Here is a 19,276-nt window from a genome sequence, read left to right on the forward strand (position 1 = left end):
TTTTTCAAAAGCTCCTGATATTCCACAAAACATTTGAATGGAAATATGGTTTTAAAAGTAGTACAACTTCACAGAAATCCTCAGGAGGCTTCACTCAATCTCATTGTAGGGAGTCGAATCTGGCTTGCTCTCCTGCTGCATTTTCTGTTTTACTCTGGGACTTTTCACACCAGCAGCCCTTCCCTTTCCTTACAAGTAATTTCCTTTCAAAATACAAATCAGCATTCCCAGATCCTTGTTACGAGTCTGCTTTCAGGTGCAAAGCTGTAATTTTAACATCAGGACTGAGACCCAGTACACACTGCACAAGTCCTGACCTTTTTTTACTTTTAAGTACAAGGGCTCTTTACAAAGGTCTCACACAACTGGGACACAACAAGCCACATTCTGTCATTGCCCCTGTTCAATTAAGAGCACTTCTCTGCAGCAGCTTGGCATCAGACTTATGCTACTTGAACAAATCCTGCCCTTGGAATAATCAGAGTTCCAGGAATCAGAGCCCTGCAGTTCCCAGTAGCAACAGGCAGCTGAGCCTCAGAAAGGGGCAGAAATGAAAATATTTCAAATTCAGAATTATCTGTCATTTTCTGGAAATTATTCAGGGTATTTAAGTGGTCTAAAATAAATTAAACCAAGTTTGTTCCTAATAAGCAGTGAATTCTACTTCCACTGTGCCCCAGGCACATCAGCCTTCTGCAATTACTGCTTCCTGCTGGAGGCTACCTTCAGAAACTTTTAGATTGCATTTTACTTCCTCATTTGCCATTTAAATTCTCCCTAGATCTAGGCATTGCTTTTAGGAGTCTGGATATTGAAGCTTTAAATAGAAGAATCTCAGTGGCACTAAAACATACATCAAATTACTGTATTTCTTTCCAAAGAAGAGCCCTCCTACCATGGACTGTGCACAATATCCCAGCAAATTACCAGTGACAGGTTTGGTCATCATATTGACCAGATTACTGAGGCTTAGAGACTTCAAAAGACACCAGCTTGGTTTTATTTCTCAATGTCCATCTGAACGTTCCCAGCAAGAGATGCACCATGTGCAGGAGTTATTGCAAGACATAGGATCTTCAAAAGATGAAAATCCAAGAGGAGATGAGCTGAGATTTCCCTCACGGCCTGAGATGATCTTGTTGAGCAGGATTTGATAGAGGGCAGCTCCAGGAGTGCCACTTCCTTTTAGTGCCACTCGCAGCTGGCATGACAGACAGGAGTAACCAGCAAACACAGGTCCATTCATGTTTAGACTGCACTGCTATCAGGGATTTTTGGGGAAAAAGCCCTACATTTAAACCTCAGAGTAACAGCAGGAATCAAATTCAATCCAGCAAAGCAGTTGCTGGTGATCTTGGTCTGCCTTGACACAGACTTAAAATATGGTGTAATGCAAATTCCTTGGAATAAACAGGCTTTAGGACAAGTATTTCAATATGGAACCCAACTGACTTTATTATTTCCTTGCATCCAGCCATTTTAACAATTCTCCCTTGTTAGTACAGCAAGGAAGACTTTTTCAGGTTTGAGAAGAAATGAAATTACAGAGGACTCATCTTGCTGGTGTGCCCAATGAGAGCTGCCACAAGTCCAAGTGTCCTCTCATCATTCCTCTTTCTATTGCTCTTCAGTGTAATTCCCCCCAGTATTTATTATTTCCATAAGAGGGTACATTATAGAGTCCAAACTGTATGCATTTTAAAAAAAAAAAAATCAAAGCACATTCCCAGATTTTCAGTGTTTCACGGAAATTAAACATCCAAGTAATACACCAGATCAACATGGTTGCTTCAGAATTTGATTGAGGAAAAAAAAATTTGCTTTTTCTACCATTTATTTATCAACCTCCTGACCCGCAGAAATCTTTGATTGCAGTAAAAAACCCAAAGTAGTTGGCAAGATGATGCATGTGTTTGTTACTTTCTCTGTACTGCAATGCACACAAGCTCCTCTTGGAAGTCCCTACAATTTAATATTCAGGGAAGACCTGAATGGTGGTCCTAGTTAAGAGAAGAAGTCTTCATACTAAACTGGGAAAGAGAAGTCCAAAAATAGCTATTGAGAGACTTCCTGAATATTGAATCAGTAGTAATTCAATTAAAAAAAAGTTCAAGTAAGTGCCAGTAGCCAAACCCAGGTGTATTCCCCACTGATCCCACACTCAGGAGAATCCATCCCTCTCAACAGAAGGTGTGTTCTAGAGAGTAACAGTCACCTGGCTCAATTAACTTGGGTCAGACTTTCTACATCACATTAGTAACTGAAGAGAGTAAAGAACTGAACAGGTAATGGCAGCCTGGGGAGTCAAGATTAAGGCAGAGCCCAAAAGATTGTCTGTACCTTTCAAACTGAAGAATTTTTAAAAAATAATAAAAAAATGAAGAGCCCAATTCTCTTCTCTGTACAGCTCACCCTCTCTTCTTTGTAGCCTGTCCCTTTGGGACATGAAGACACACTGTTTTCAGAATGCATCAAATTTAAGGTGTCCTTAAGCCACCATTTGCAATGTTTATGGAAAAAGACACATGAAAACAAAGTGTGTGTCAGTGTGTTCCCACAGCTGGGCCGTTCTAATTGCGTGTGAGGTTACAAGAGATGGTATCTCCCTTTCTCCTCCTCTCTTGCAGGGCTTCTCTCCTTCATTTGAGCTCCTGTCCCGTGCCCAGAGGAGTCACCCCAGGACTGGGTCCCCGATGCCGTGCTCCGGGTCGCAGGTGAAGGAGATGGTGATGGCAAAGCGAGTGCCCCACTGAACCTTCTCCACCCGGTGGAGGTTCTCTGATCCAGAGGTGAAAAACGACACCCGGCCTGCAAAGACAAAGATTTTAACCCATGAATGGAGTCTGCCACTCAGCTGCAGCTCTCCCTACACAGCTCAGCTGTTGTCTGGCTCCAGCTGTTCCCCAGTGACCTGAGAGCCCAAAGGTGATCACAGACAAATTGCTACGAGCTTACACTGCACTCTGACAGCTTTTTACTGTTTAAAACATACATTAATCCTTCGTGCCATGAAGCTGGAGATGCAATTCCACCACAGCTTGTAGTTTATAAAATGCAGGAGGAAGCCAAGAAGTCAGTTCTTGGTAGCTTCAGTTAGAAACAAAAAAGCGCAACCCTAGCGCCTGTCAGCAAAGTGTAATGATTTCCTCCCTGCTCCCCTTCTAGTCCTGGCTCTAATTTTAGACCACAGAAGGAGGAAGCACTACAAAGGTGGCAAAAAGTCTTCAGTGACAAAACCTCAGCAGGTTCACAAGCAGCTGTGGCAGCTTATCAGCATTGTACCGAGTGTTTGCTATCGCTTTCTGTGCCTGGTCTGATCACTCGCCGCTCAGGCAGGTTACAAAGTCATGTATCAGCCATGTACAAATTCACCTTCCTGAGAAAGAGCCATTCCATCCATGCACTGGCTTGGCAGTTGTTTTATAGATCCAAGTGCTCACTGCTGTGCTTGCTCCTGCCCAAGCCTTGACCATCCCTGCCCTGCCTGGGGACACTCGGGGCCTCAAGCGGCATCGGGTGAAATGGAAATGCAGTGACTTTGGTGATGACAGCAGAGGTACACTGCCATCCCACTCGATGAGGCAGCAGAATGGAGCCCTCTGCACTCCCACAGTATTAAACTGTTCTGAGAATGTACAAGTTTGATGTCCAGCAAGTAATTCCAAATGACGTGGCTTCGTGGGACTGCTCAAGTTCTCCTGAGGAAGCCAGAAACGCTCCCCTGCACAGCTCCTTCATCCCAATAGCACGCTCTTTTCCTACTCAGGCTTTTCCCCCACTGTTCAAATTAAAGTTTGTTTAGAAGCTGATGCCTGCTTAAAGTCTGCACAACAACAACATAAACTACTCCAACTCTTACCCCACCTCCATGGCAGAAATGGGCACCAGGCATGTAGCTGGGTTTCTCTTCTAAAAGGGATCCCAAAGATCCAGAAGTTCCGTTGTTTGCATGCTCTTAAGCAGCACACATGGGAGATCTGGACAAAACTAGACTGGCTTTATGGGGCTGGGTTTACCCACTAATCCCTGAGTCCCTTTCATGTTCAGCTGCAGCTCACATCTAATCCTCAGAGTGCAGCCCAGAGTCTTTCATAACAATTTCATCCCCCTCTGAGCCCATGGCTGCACATCAGTAAAGGGCAAAGTTAAACACATGTAAAGAAGAGATCCATTTGTATGCACAGCTCATTCCCACCTCGGTGTCCTGCTTTTCTGGATGAAAGCCTAAATGAAGGCAGTGTGCTCCTGTCCTGCCAGTGTTGCCATGAACAGTGCTGCCCTCAAGGATTCCATACAAAATCCCCAGGTCATGATTTTTTTTTTCCCTTTTAAACCATATTTCAACTTCATTAAAATACATTATAATTGGTCCCTCACTGGCTCACCCAAAGCTTTGCCTTAAACTGACTTTCAAGCTGTTTTGTTTGATCTCTGACTCGAAGTAATTCAGAGCTAGACAAGGTTCAGTGTGTTGTTTAACCCAGTTAAATTGATTTTTTTTTTTTTTTTTGCTATACTGAATGTCTTTTAAGTTCTTTCTTTAATAAACATGTCTTCATATATATGGTATCACCTGCTTCCATATGCATCCACTGGGGTCTCTGGGTAACTGAACAAGGCTATAGTCAGTTTTCAAAGATGCTTTTTCCTCAGCTGGGAAGAATTCCTTTTAAACTTACTTCCTTTGCAAAAGTTTTGAAGCAAAAGCACACTCTTTGCATGGTACGTTGTTTTTATCAGTATAAATGTTCAAAAAGAGGGTAAAGAATGTTAATTCCCATCCCATCTGACAAAACCTTCAAGGGAGATATGGCAATATCCTCATCCAGATGATGGTCACTGGCAGTGACCAAGGCCAGGGCACTCCTAACAACCTCTTACAGGAAGCAAGATCTTAATTGTATTAGAGGTAACCACTTATTCTCCTGCCATTTTGAGAATCCATTTCTTGCACTGATCCACAGGAATCATTATCTAAGAAGATATGCCAGTGCCAGTCACAAGACCCACTGCTATAAATTTTATGGGATCCCAATTTAGATGAAGCAACACTGTTATTTTAAGGAATAACATTTAACAAGCAGCAAAAGCAATGGAGATTTCACTGTGCAGCAATTATGTAGCATTTAATTACTCAAACAAAAAACCACTGGAGGAATAAATGTATTAAATACAAGCCTTTGTTTTTCCCTGCTTTTGCTTTCCCAGGTTTAACTCAGAACTGCCCCTTAGCAGTGAATTCTTCTTAGATTTACCCAGAGCTATCTCACAGCAAAACTCACTATTCCCAAAAGGCTTCTCTTGAGAAGTGTTATCCCTGTTGAATCTTCAGCTGCACTTCCATAAACAAGATGCCTTCAATTTGCTCCCTAACCTCTGTCCTGAGAGGCAATACAGATTGGAGGGAAATACAAAGGGAACAATTTTCAATGACATCTACACCCTTGACATGTAAACTCAACAAAACCACTTGCTCTGTCATTTGTTTCCTTGTCTCTAAAATGAAAGTAGTACTGACCTATTCTAACAAGGTTTCTGTGAACATTAATTAGTAAGCATCATTAAAACACTCTGCAGTTAACACATGCTCTGATTTACAAGTATTATTTTAAAAAATTATCTTCTGTTGTTCTTACTCTGGCAAGAGGAATATTAGTAGGGCACACCAGTTTAAATTATGACAAGATGTGGGGAATATATGAAGTGATTTTGAGAACCATAAAGAAGTTAACAGACCACAATGCTCATAAGAAAAAATACTCCATGATTATTATATCTCTAATATTATACATTAGTTGCCTAACAGGTTGGAAGAGCACATGGGAAGTTAGCTGGTCCAATTCCCTTTCTTAAATCAAGGCCAATTCCTAAATTACATCCAGCTCCTGAGGTCCTTTCCAAGCCCAGTTACTCTGATGACACATGGAACAGGCCAAGCACATCAGCATCAATTCTGGCCATTGCTTCTCTCTGCAGCTTGCCTGTTTTGCCACTGGACTCTAAGCCCCTTCATGCTCCCATCCTTCACATGGGACTCTAAGCCCCTTCATGCTCCCATCCTTCACATGGAATTTCCCCTTCTGCTTTCTTGGCAGCACCCTTCTGGCTCTCCTAGTTTAATTCACTGCCATATTTCCTTGTAAACTCCTTGGGTCATGAGAACTTCAAGGAGAAAAAGCAAATGATGTGTTGGATTGTCTCGACCATCACTCCATTGATAAGGGAATGGTAACTGTGCCCTCACTCTCCTCCCTGGGGACACCAGGGAAGGGCAGGGGGAATGGAAAGGGCCTCACCACCATCCACTGTCCATGGCAACTGGTTGGGAGCACTGGGAAGACTGAGCTGCTGCTCAGAAGGAAATGAAGTGACTCATCTGTCTGGTTAAAGGGAAGCAGAACAGTTTATTTGGCACCACAGATCTAGTCAACATCTTTCATCTTATGCACTGACAGCTTCCACTGGCTGCCTAGCATTTATCAGCTCTAAAAGTTACTCAGGAAAGAAGGAAAAACTGCATCTCATCTGCTGAATGACACCCAGACAGAAGCACTGCCAGGGAAAATGCACAACAGTTGTGTTCTCATCCTCGTCATCTGTTTAGGATTAATCACCAATTCATTCTCATGTAGAGTGTCCAAAAAACCCATCATATCATTAGGCAGATAAAGTGATAATAATGTTTTCTGCAAGCATGCAACAAAACTTATTTAACAGATACACTTATTCAATTACTTACAGAAAAAAAAGTTGAATGGGCAGAATTTAAGCAAGTCCTTTAAGCAAACCCCACAAAAGGAATGTGGACTGACAATGTCTGCAAGTGCCCTACTCTGGGGTGAAGAGAGCACACCAGAAGAGAGGGCACAAGCTTCTCTGAACAATTTTGCTACATTTATGTCAAGCACAGAAGAATAAAAATCCCTATGGCCTAAAAATGAAACCCCAAACAAAAAACTACCTGCAATGGGTATCAAAGCCTAGTTACAAACTTGTCCCACATTTAGTTACTAGACAGAGATTACTTGCTGTTATAAATAAAATCACTGATTCACATAGTGAAGTCTCCCACAGCCAGCTTGTAATTTGAAGTATTAACAAGACTCTCAAAAAAGTAGCTGCTTCTACTTTAAATTCAGATGGGCCTGGAAAACTTCCAAATTACAGTTTTTAAAGAAAATTAATGAACTTACTTACTTCCTGCTAAAAGTGTATGAACATTTTTAGACATCAACAGAATCCCTGTCTGCTTCTCTCCTACCAGCACAGTTGGTTGCTCAAAATCACAGCAGTTTCCACTCCGTCTGAAGGTGTGACAACCCTGGGGAGTATTTAGAAGTGAAAACTGAGTAATTGCTCTCTCCAAATCAATAAAGAGTCTCCCCAAGGCCTTTTGGCTCCATCTCTTCTCCCTAGAGCCAAGAGAAGGACAGGGATATCACCCTGGCTCTGCCTCCCAGTTCTCCCCTCCAGTGCTCAACCTCACCCAACCAGTGCTGCCAGGTCTGCTCTGCTCTCCCTGTCAGAGCAGCTGCACAAGGGCTCAAAACTGGCCTCCTACAAAAAGTTCTCACTAAGAACAAAGTGTTGCAACTTCAGTCACATTAAACAACCTCAGGATCATCTATCTGACTTTTCCTGACCTTGCCAAACATGGCATGTCCAGTAGAGCTGTGGTCCAATCACATGGATGCCAAAGTTCTGGGTTTTGGGCTTCTGATAGAGAAGGAATTCGTCCTTACTTTTAGTAATCACTGAAGCATAAGCACAAGGGTAACCTCTGCTGCTCAATGATTCCAAAAATGGCCCTTAAAGAGGCTCCATCAGAGCATCTGTGGCATGTGACATTCACACATGGCCTAGGAACCAAGAAATGAACTCTCACTACTGAACCACGGTCTGACACAGCTGAACCTGGTATTTTATTTTACTTCACCTGTTACATTACCTGAATTTCATGGAGTAACTCTTTGAAGCTGATTCTCCACTGCTTTCTACCTTCAGCTTTGCTGCATATTTTCTTGACCAGTATCAACTCAAATTCAGGAAATATTGGCCTGCACATGGATTACATAAAGGCACAAATGGGACATGCTACGTGTGGTCCTTTATAAGCAAGTATTCCATGGCAGGGGAAAATCCTTAGAGGACAATTCTCAATGCTGACAGTGCTTCACAATGCTCTGTGGAACACTGACACAGGACAACTCTTCCCCCAGAATTCCTCAATCCTTTCATGCTCCAGGCAGTGTGAGGTGACCACTGCTCCCCTCAGGAACAGCTGCCTCAACAAGGCAGTGAATTTATCAGAAGTCACTCACAGGAACACCATGTTAGGTACAGGTCTGACCTGCACTCCCAGGTACCTACTGCTTTATGGGCCCAGTTAAAACAGTGTTTCATTTAATGCCATTGTCAACCTGTCATCAAACACCGTTAGAATACAAAACCTGCCTGGAAGACAGTTACTCTTCCACAGATAACAAAACAAAAAGCAAGTTCTACAGAGAAATAAGGAGCTATTTTCTATGTCTTTTTGACATGACTGCAGCAGGTCTTCCTTTTCCTACCACTTCTCTTTGCAATCACCTCACCAGTCCCTGGCACAATTTGTGATGAGTATTGCAAATCAGTAAGAATTGCTGTCCTTTGCATGGCTGGTGCTCACTGCAGCTGCTCATGCTGGCTCCATTTGTTCCTCAGCAGAACTGACAGCTACTTCTGTGGATTTTTAAAAAAAACATTCTCAGCTTTCAGCTGATACTGATTCAACTTCAAGATGTGCTCCAATTTTTTACTGATTGGAGCAAAACTAAAGCTAGGATTGGCAGAAGATTATAATGCTCTAGACTGAATCTGGATGATGTGGATTGAATACAGAGAAAGATGAGACTATCTATATGGGGGGAACTTCCCAAATATCTTATACCTTCAAATCAAATATTTTACACTTCCAGAAACACCCACTTCTGACAGCTGTGAGAATATGTTAAGTCTGGTATTAAAGGAGGAGTCACATTTCAGACTCCAATGTACAGAATTCATTTTGCACCCCAGATTATTTTCTTCCAGAAACACACAGAAGTGACTGCGACCTTTCCTTCTGCCTTTGTATAATAAATGACTTGTATGAAGAACAAATTCCCTTGTAAGCTGAAAGTAAGTGCAGCAAAGCTGACCTTCAAGCCAAGAAATGCACATGCAAATAAGGAACACAGAACCAGTACTGAGATTTCATTCCAACAGCAGAGTTTCATCTACACTTCATGATCAAGCGAAGTCTGACCTGTCTCATACTGCCAGACCCCAAATTCACACAAGACTCTGTAAAATGATGAAATTTTAAATATGGAATTTTAAAATATGAAACTTCAAACACTGACAAGTTTAGCAGCAGCAGAAAATATACCAATTTTGTGACTGAAAAAGGAAAGCCTTGATGTCTGCCATTTATTTTTAATCCTCCTGTATGTCTTGCAGATTACTAAATCATGTCTCAGACCAGCAAAAAGAGTTAATGTTGAAAGGGCTTCATTTTGAAGGACCTCATTCAAAATGTTGCTCTGTTTCTTATAGTCTCTCAAAAACAGAGCCAACCCTGGTGTGAGGGGTGGAAAAAAAATCCCAGTATGACAATTTTGGAAACAGAATTTCCATATCTATTTAAAAGGCACAGATGCGACTTCAGATCTGTTTCTATGTCACCAAAAAATGTTTTCTTTTCGAAGTCATATTTCCCTTGGCACTAGGAATTCTCTTCCTCGTGGTAACAGTGAGTTTCTTGTGGCAGACAGAGGTCCTGACTGAAGTCAAAAGACACATATTCACTTCTGAAGCCCATCAGGGCACAAGAAAGATGTGTTCCTTCATGCCACGTTTGGTTATGAATTAGCCAAAGGTCTGTACACTTGAACTGGTGCTGACTTGTTCATTTCTGTTAAAAAGAAAATAATCTCAAGAGCCTCAAGGTTAATAAATTATAATTCCTTCTTAAAGCTAATGTTTGCCAACAACCAAACTGGGGGATGTTAAAGATCATCCTACAAATTAGAGAGTCTTTCAGTCAAATATGTGAGAGTCAGGACTTACAGACGTCTTAGGTAATCTGCAAGTGATCTACACTGAGGGAAGTGATAAGCAATTTAATTTATGCTCCACTCCTAGCAGAACAGTTCTCCCTGTCCCCAGCTGCCTGGCTGACACTGATCCTCATCAGTAAAGTGCTGCAAATGCACATGCAGCAGCAGTGGGACTTGCCCAGGCAGCACTTTCAAACACAGGACATCCCACAATGTTTTATTTTTAATTGCTTTTTCTTGTATTTCCAATTACTCCTTTTCTGCTCTGCTGTATCACTAACAATGCCTTTCTGCTCCCCACTGACACTTGAACAAATTGCTGCTCACAGAAAAAGAAACCTGCTCATTTTGGCACACAGTATCAGGTCCCCAAAATGCAGGCTAAGTATGAGACAACAAGAAGTGCCAGGTTTCAGGACTGCAGTGGCATAAGCAATACAGAAAAGTAAATTAGCTGTCAAGCACGAAAACTGAACCAGTGATTATGACAGTCATCCTATAAAAGCCTGGAGCTCCTAAATGAGAAGCATGAAAGATCATCAACATGTGGTTTTAAAAGTTGAGCTGGAGTGACAAGAGAAGCACAAAGGATCAAAACAAGCGTAAAACAAAACAAACAAAAGCCAAAAAGACAGGAGAGAAAAAACACTGCAGAGGAACATTATGAACATGAAAAATACATCAACTTGTACCAGCAACAGAAAACAGCCTGGGGTCATTCTTTCACAAAACACATTTTATCAGCAAGAGGAAAAACAAGTGCAAATGCCTTCGCACTGTGCTTCACCTCTAAAGTTTTTCCCCTTTGCTCACAGGACATCAGTGGTACTTGTGCACCAGAGGTTGTGACACAATCACAGGACCCCTGACAACTGTGGTAACACAGAGTTGTGTTGGAAAAGTGTAACTGGCATTAAGATGAATTTTCTCTTGTGTCCGTGAAGCACAGTTGTGCTATTCCCTACGAGCTGTGCACTGTTTTGTTTCAGGTGTGTCCTGTGGCACATGTTGCCCATACAACCCCCTGGCAAAGGGAACAGCCAAAAAAGAAATTCTGTGTTTCATCAGCTTCCCCTTTTTCCTCCAAAACGACAAAGAGTAAAGACCCTGCAGCAGAAAACCTGCAAATTAACACATGGGGCTGAATGGAAGCAATTGCAGATTTACAGACTTTTGGAAATTAAGTCAGGGGCACATTGCACACTGCAGCCAGGCTGAGTGCCCCTGCACTGAGGAGACAGCTCTCCTCACATACCTAGAATTCAGCTGTGATTTCTACAGCTATAAAAACCTGGTAATCTTAGAATTGCATCTGGAAACGAAACAGTTTAATCTGTTCCCTCCCAAAATACTGGCGGCAGCATTTTGCAAAAGATGATGCTTTCAGTTTAGAGTTCATTTCCAGTCAGAAAAAACAAAATAATCAAACACACAATTCTTGAACAGCAAACCCAGAATGCAGGTAATCTCAGAGTTTATCTGAAGCAGCCTCACTGCAGGTGAGTGGATCACTATGATCCGTAAGTCAAAAAACTCCCATCCCAATTTGCAGGCAGCAGTGGTCTGAAGTCAGTTCTGCTTGGGGTAATGCCTGGCAGCAGACAGTTACTGAGGCTCTTTAAATGAGTAAATTTCCATATTTTATGTCTTGCAAGATCAGCCACACTGCTGCAGGGAGAAAAAAAAAAAAGGACAACTTTATATTCCTGCTGTGTTCTGTCTTTTTTTTTTATTATAAAAGCTAACGCTGCTGGAAGCTCAGCACTCACCTGCCAGACAGATGAGCCGAGGCTGAGCTCCTCTATAGGCAGCCCCAGAGTCATTCTAGTTTCAAATTATCCACATATTAGAAAATTCTCCAACCAGCCTGAAAGGTTTTTTATTTATTTATAACTGACAGCCATCAGAAGGTTCATCCCTGTCAGGCCTCCTGGAAGCAGGGATGGACTCACACCCAAGTAATCATCGTTCATCATGTTCCAGCAGGTCAGCAGAGCTGTGGCAATCAATCACCTTCACACCCAGCCCTCAGCCATTACAGGGTACTAAGTCCCACCTTGAGCACCAAAGGAATTTCAGGCTAGTCTAAAATAAATAGCTTTAATTTGGATTTGCTGCAGTCACAGCTAGCTCTGCTCTTGCTGCACAGTGACCTGCTAAACTGTCAGAACTAGCCACCTCTTCTAAGCCCTACAGCTTTCAAGGAAGTCACTTCTTGTGGCTTAACACCAGCTATTGCAGCCTGTGGCTAAATTTTAACCTGTTCTAATCCTTACTTTTTATGTCATCAATCTGAACACAGAGTGCTACATTACCCCACGTTATTTGTGCTGACACAAAACACAGTCCCACACCACCTGCCAGCCCAGCCAGTCAATAAATGGCACAACCTGCCCAGCTGCCTGCAGCCAGCCTGGGCTCATACCTGCTCGGGGCTCCACTGTCTTGTTGGAATCTGCATCCATGAACACGAACCGGCCACCCCCAAAGTCTTCAGAGTAGTCAGAGAGATAGAGCAGAGAAGTGTAGTCAAAAGAGCCATAAGTCACCTGTGGGGAAAGCCAAAATTACCAGAAATTACCAAATTCTTTATCTTATCTCTGCAGGATTGAGCAGATAGATCTGGTGGGTTTTTCTAGTTTTCAGTTTGTCATGTGTTTAATAAAGGGGTCTTTGAAAACCAAGAATGCTATTTTCTAGAAATTATGTATGTTTATTTGTCTATTCTCTTGTGTTTACACAGACACTACAAGACTAGCATGTTATGTTTATTATTTCTATGTTACAGTTTCCATAATTAGAGAGATGCTCCTATACACTTCTATCACCCAAGAGCAAAAAACAACGTAGTGTCAGAAGTGCGTTGCATCAAAAAGACACCATTTATACTATTCCAAGATAAAATTTCACCAGGAGGTTAATAAGCAGAAGAATAGCCCTTGCCTAATGATTTCCACTCATTATCTAATCTTGGTTATAAGGTTTCTGGATACCTCACTTGTATTCTTTCATGAGCTACCACACAGGAGGTTCGTGGTAACAGTAAATCAGAACTTCCAAGTAAACACACGTTTGTTGGAGGAGCTTCTACTCTCCTACATACAGGTTTTGTTTAAAACTCTTCAAACTGGACTTTGGAAGTCTCTGCTTCTTCTCAGTCTATAGACCAAACACCCCACTTTTAAAGTATAACAAGGTGATTTTTCCTTCCTTTTAAAGCATTATTTTTAGCTGACACGTACGCTGAAGTTGGAGAAAAGAAATACTACATACTAATGCTCAGAGTGAAGCTATCTAAATATTTAACACTGAGTTTAGCTGATTCTGGAAATATTTCCTTTCATATCTATGTGTCACCAGCAATTAAAAAATACTTGAAATCAATGTCTGTATTCTCCAATTTCTTTGTGTATCACAACTCAAAAGTTCAGCATTACACTGTCAAACAGTGAAATGTGCAGCACAGCACTACTGCATAAATACACAGCATTTGCAGAGTGTTTTGACTGACCTGCTGACTGTTAGAGGTAGGTGCTACTTCCAAACTTAGAAGTTTTCTAAATATTTTCAGTTTCAAGTTATACTCATTAGTGCCAGCTAAATTTTGGCTCAAGAGCAGTTGTACGCATTTTCCTGTAAGGGCAGTGACTAAAGAGAACACAACACCAGATGGAATAGGCAGACATTTTCATTCATACTCATGTTATTATTTTGACCATAAGGACTTAAAGGAAAAAGCCAGATCTGGTGATATGCTGCCCTACACAGTCTGAATCACAAAAATGAGAGAAATATTACAGTGATCCCCTTCTCCCTGTATTTTCCCAAATCTTGGTAGCAATACAAGGCAATAAATGGGAATTAATGAGCAAGTGCTAGTGCAACACCTCAAACCACCCATTCTATAGCCCTTCTCATGCAAATCAGCTTTGCAAAGGTATTTTCCACTTCACTGATTTGGTGATAAAAACTTCCAGTCGATTTAAGGAAGTCTCCAGCCAGTGAAGGCATGAGCACAGTGAAGAAGTTCATTCAACTCATACTTGCAAGTTTAATGCATTAGAATTGTTTTTATCAACTCTTCAGTGGAGCAGCAATCTTTGCTCCCTCAGGCCACTCTCCCTCCACTCCAAGGTGGCCTTACCAATTCTAAACTTCTAAGAGCTGACTACAAACCATTTCAGCCTAACCAAACACACTTGATTTCTACAGATGACTAATCTGGGGAATGAAGTGTGCAAGGGAAAATGGCTTTTCTGTTCCTGTCCTTATTCATTACTCACTCTCAGAAGCAGCCAGGCCTGAGAAATGCAACACTATGGAAAGGAGGCACGAAATTATACTCAGTTGTTTAAAATGCTAGAAGTTCCCCCATGTAGATCAAATATATTTGTTACCCTGGTAATGATTTCCAGTACCAGACATGAATAATTGAACCAAAAGTTCAAACTATGTGAGAAAAGCTGTCATTAAAAGCAGGTGATAAGCCATGCAGCCACACAGCTGCAAATCACATTTCTACAGCTCCTTGTAAACAACTCAAGAGAAAAAATGCAGGTATTTCCATTCAGCCTGCTATGTCACATGGTTAGTGTGCTCTTTTTGAACACTCTTTATCCAAAAAGTCAAACACAGATAATATTTAATGGTAGATGCTAATAATGATGTTTATATGACACTTCTTTAAAGGCTATTATTATAAATAGAACTAATTGCCAGAATTAGCCAGCCCCATTTTGCAGTGGGTTTTTTTGAGGGACACATTTCTATGCAACTAAACACTTGTAGGACCATGCAAGATGTCTGCAGATACTGAGGATGTTTAGGACAGCATCCTCTGCTTTCCAGTGCAGAAGAAAATTCACTTTCCAATCAACATTGGTGTAGCACACAGAAAAAGTGTCAAAACTGCTCTTTTCCTGTAAGCCTTCACCTAATTCTGTGTAGATAACCACCAGAACAGCCTTGACAGCTACTCCCAGTGTTCTGTTTATTGGCAGTATCTATTTAGCAGACAATGCAGGAGCAAAGAGCACATCTCTGAATTACAAGGTGAGCTGAGGTGATGGGTTTGAGCAGACACAAGAATCAACCTCCTCAATTTTCAGAGCTACTGCTGTCCCAGGGCAGAAATAGGATCTTTTGATGTGTTTTATTAAATGTAGGGGAAGAAAAGAAGAGTCTGCTAGAAGAGACAGCAGCTGCTCTCAGTGACAGAGTCAGCAGCCAGAGAAGGCTGCAGGTACAGGGAAGGGCAGGGGAGATGGAGAGCACATTGCAGGTAAGGAGACTTCAAGGTTTGGCTTGTTCAGCTCAGAGGAACAAAGGCCAAAAAGGGATATGATTCCCACCTATAAATACATGGGGGTGGAAGGAGGGACAAAAATAGCTATCAACTCATCAGGGACATGTTTAGGCTGAAGAAAAAATAAACAACCCCAAGCAATTTTGGGAAAATGTGCACTGAAGTGCTGAAATAGCTCTGATAGAAGAAATTCAAGGAAAACAAACCCCAAACCATCTTATGGCAGAGCCTGACAATTCTGTGAAGGATGACAGGATCCTTGCCTAGGCAGGGGACTGCACAAATCTGCAAGCCCCACACTGCTTCTACCAGAGAATGTTGTACTGCTGACAGTGTGAAGTGTGCAACAGCAAGTCCCTTATAAATCAGGTATTTGATATTTGGAAGCCTCAGTTCTGAACAAATTCCATCCAAGATGAAACTCCACATCTTAAGCCAACACTCTCTTTATTTGATTTAGATGCTTATAAATTCAACAAGATTAAATGAGTCATTCAGGGGATTTCAGGGATTCCATTCCTATGTAACTACAAACCAAATAAATTTTAGGGGAAAAAAAAACAAAGCCTCAGATAGACACAATAAATCTGTACTACTCCATTAGGCAGTTAAAAACCTTCAGGGAGATTCAGATTGAGAAATACAATTGCAGGAGACTCAGCAACATCAGGAAAAAGGCAAGAGGGGTTTTCATGTGTTCCAAGAAGCCACAGGAAGCCAAGAAGTCTTTTTAACAACAAAGTCACTCTGAAGCAGAAAATACAGTGAACTCCTTTTTCTCAGGCTTCATTTTACCTTTCTTTAGGAAAGAGGCAAGAAAAAAATCCTGATGTCTTCTAGGAGTAACCTTCACTGTTAAATTATGCAGAAGTACCTAAAGTAACGTGTTCTGTTCCAAGGGGAAAGCATAAATAATGATCCAACACAAAAGCATCCAACAAACTGGCAAGTTTTATTGATCTTTCTTCAACTTCCCAGTATTCACACTTGCTTTGGAGGCCACATAAGAACACTAATGCTCTTTTCTGGGAAGCACTTCCTACCTCAGATCAATAGAAATGTATTTTTTTTCCTTTCTTTCAACTGCAGTCTGGAAGTGGCAAAGTTTGCTGGAGGAAGTGAAAAACAAACCAGGCTGGCTGCACTGAAGGCAACCTGTAAAGCTGCCCATCTTCATCCTATTTAGTCTCTGCTCAAACTATTTATGATTAGGAACAAGGTGTTTGGTAACTGCCCCAACTGGGTTAATTCTCTTCACAGAGACTCAGAATTATTTAGGTCGTGTAGAAGACCTCCAAGATCACGGAGTCCAACCACTGTCATAAATCAGACAACCCAATTATTCAGTATAGACACTACTAAGGTCTAGATTATGCATTCCAAGCCCAAGAGAGCACTTTTTCTGCCTGTTTTGCTTTTTGAAGCTGGAGATGGGTTAGAAAAAGCCAAGGCAAATCAATTGATGTATCTGCTCCCTGAACAGACAGCCTGCAAGATAAATAAAACATGGACAAAAGAGAAGGATAAAAACAGGAAAACATTCAGCCTGCTGTCCATCATATTCAGGCACTCTCAGGATGACAGGACAGAAAAGCAGCTTCCACAAATTCTCTTCATGGAAACCTATTTGCATGTAAATGACAAAATAACTTCTACATTCCAGGAGATATTTAGGTGGAAACATTTAATTGTGAGGTTATCCAACCACCTTACTCATTTCCCAATGCAAAACACACCCAGGAAAGAATAAAGAGAATACTGGAGAGCAGCGCTCGTGCAGACACAAATCTCATTACAGCAGTAAATCAGTCTGAAATTCTAAAATGTCGTTTTTTGGGGCTAAAATAAAAGAGTGGAGAAAATAGGCATCAGCTGTTGAAATATCCTGCTTTTCCCACCCTTGTGGCAGTGAAATCTGATTCTCTGAAACTGCAGAAAAACTATAAGGAACTGATGGAATTTACTGCACTTCACCCAACCAGAATCACCAGTTTACTTTTTCCCAAGGGTCTCTTGGAAGTGAGCATCACATGATGGAATTCCTGTGAATCCCACCAGCACAATCTGCTCCCTACAGCCATTTCCTACCAACACAAATCAGAACAATGTGGACCTCAAAATCACCCCCGATCCAGAGCCACTCCTATTCACTGGTTACATCAGAGCTTTTCAAACCAGAAGCATCCAAAACCTGGCAGATTCGACCCTGCAGGACTTTCTGCTGTCAAACATAAGCTGTGTCATCACTACCACCACATTTTCTAAAGTTGCTTCTGCCCCCATGACAAGGACACAGGAACTCACACCGATGCTGTGACCAACGACAGACATTGTACTTCCCTCAGACTGGCTTTTTCCAGGAAATACTTTAAGGCAAGGAATACTGTCATAGACTTCAAGGTACACTGCCCACTTACAGACTCGAGCCCTGAGGAATAACTTGGATTTTGCTGGGATTATTTTATTTGGTTTCATCTTGGTAATCCATGACTCCAGAGTGACTCATTTATAAATCCTGAAGGCATGAAATGTGGGTATTGTAGTGTGGAGGTTTTTTTGGCTTATTTAGGGTGTTTTTGTGTTGTGGGTTTTTTTTTTCTTTGATTCTTCCATTGTTTGCATTCTGCTGTTCTGCAAAAAACGTCTGAACTCAGTGAAATTCAGAAATAAACTCAATACCAGATCATTTAAGTCCATGGAGAAATGCAAAGCACTAAGCTATAAGCCTTCAGAGAAGACTTGTGCAGTTGAAAGGATGTCACAATACTTCCATTCTAAAAGGACCAGAACACCAAGTTATTGAAAGAGGGTACCAGGTACCACATCCCCACTGGAACACACACAATAAAAAAGCCTCAATTCACATATAGCTCAAATACAAATATTAAGCCTTTATCAAGAGGCTCAGAACAATGACAACCATGACCACCTGACCACTGTGAAACAGCTCCTGCTAGACCTGGCTAAAAGAGCAATTCAGGTCATTTTAATCAATGCTTCTGACAAAAGAGATTTCTGAGTAGTCATTCTCACAATTTATTAATTCTAGCAAAACTAAATTAGAGAAAATAAAATTAAATGGGGTGTAAGAGCCTCTGTTTCTAAAACTCACTTATCTCTCATTAGGTTCATCCCTGAAGCATCAGTTTTCAAACCTGTTTGATGGATTGTTTAATGTCAAATGATTTCAAGGTGATCTAATAATAGTAACAGGAGATGTTTGCATCCCATCTCAGCCTCCTCCTCACCTTGTCAACGTGTGGGTGCCAGTACTCATCGTGTGTTGTCTTGGCTCCTGTGCTGTTCATTCTGGAGAAGAACGTTGGCTTAGTCAGGTACATGGCAGAAGAGCTGATACCAAACACCTGAGCAATCCTTTGCTGGATCCTCTGTCTCACATCCCTGCAAAGAACACACACAGAGCACAGTGCTCAGTCAGTGACACATAAACAAACAAACAAACAAATAAATAAATAGACCCCTTCAGTGGTTTTGTTTGGGGTTTGTTGCTTTGGGTTTTTTTAATTCTCAGAATATCAAAGAAAAGAAACTACGTCTCCTGTGGCTTAGGTTTTAAAATTTCTGTCTGTTTTCCTGACTAATTCCACTCCTATCCCACTGCTTGTTAACTGCTGAAAACATTCAGGTCCTTCACATAGATATTTTCAATCCAAAGCGGGGAAAAGTAAAGTTGTACCTTCATAAAAGGATTGCCTCTGAAGAACCTTCAACTACTTTTAAACCAACTGGTGAAGTCCCTTGGCACCATGAAATTCAGGCTTCTTGGTCAACATATGTATTGGTATTATTGCCAGACTTTTTTTAAATGAATGCAAGATGTCTTTCACAATTACAGTGTACAAACAAGATAATCTGAGAAAACACACTTCTG

At 41.4% G+C, this 19,276-nt stretch overlaps 1 protein-coding gene across 4 annotated transcripts in view; it reads right to left on the reverse strand.

Annotated features, from left to right (window-relative positions):
• OGFOD3 (2-oxoglutarate and iron dependent oxygenase domain containing 3) overlaps nt 1-19,276 on the reverse strand; it is a 49,323-nt gene that overhangs the window by 12,830 nt on the left and 17,217 nt on the right. Inside the window, exons 7-10 of one of the 4 annotated variants that reach the window (XR_004243799.1) lie at nt 18,633-18,786; nt 12,505-12,628; nt 11,849-11,903; nt 6,380-11,747 (exon numbers count right to left, since the gene is read on the reverse strand). Coding sequence is in view for 3 of the 4 variants with exons in the window: in XM_032128805.1 (XP_031984696.1) it covers nt 2,672-2,808; nt 12,505-12,628; nt 18,633-18,786 (415 nt within the window). In the remaining variant the exon portion in view is untranslated. Of the gene's footprint in view, nt 1-1,429; nt 2,809-6,379; nt 11,748-11,848; nt 11,904-12,504; nt 12,629-18,632; nt 18,787-19,276 lie in introns of those variants that run through there. The other 3 variants (XM_032128805.1, XM_032128808.1, XM_032128807.1) reach the window with 3 other exon arrangements.

This window comes from Corvus moneduloides, chromosome 19 (assembly GCF_009650955.1).
Source record: "Corvus moneduloides isolate bCorMon1 chromosome 19, bCorMon1.pri, whole genome shotgun sequence".
Lineage (NCBI taxonomy): Eukaryota > Metazoa > Chordata > Aves > Passeriformes > Corvidae > Corvus > Corvus moneduloides.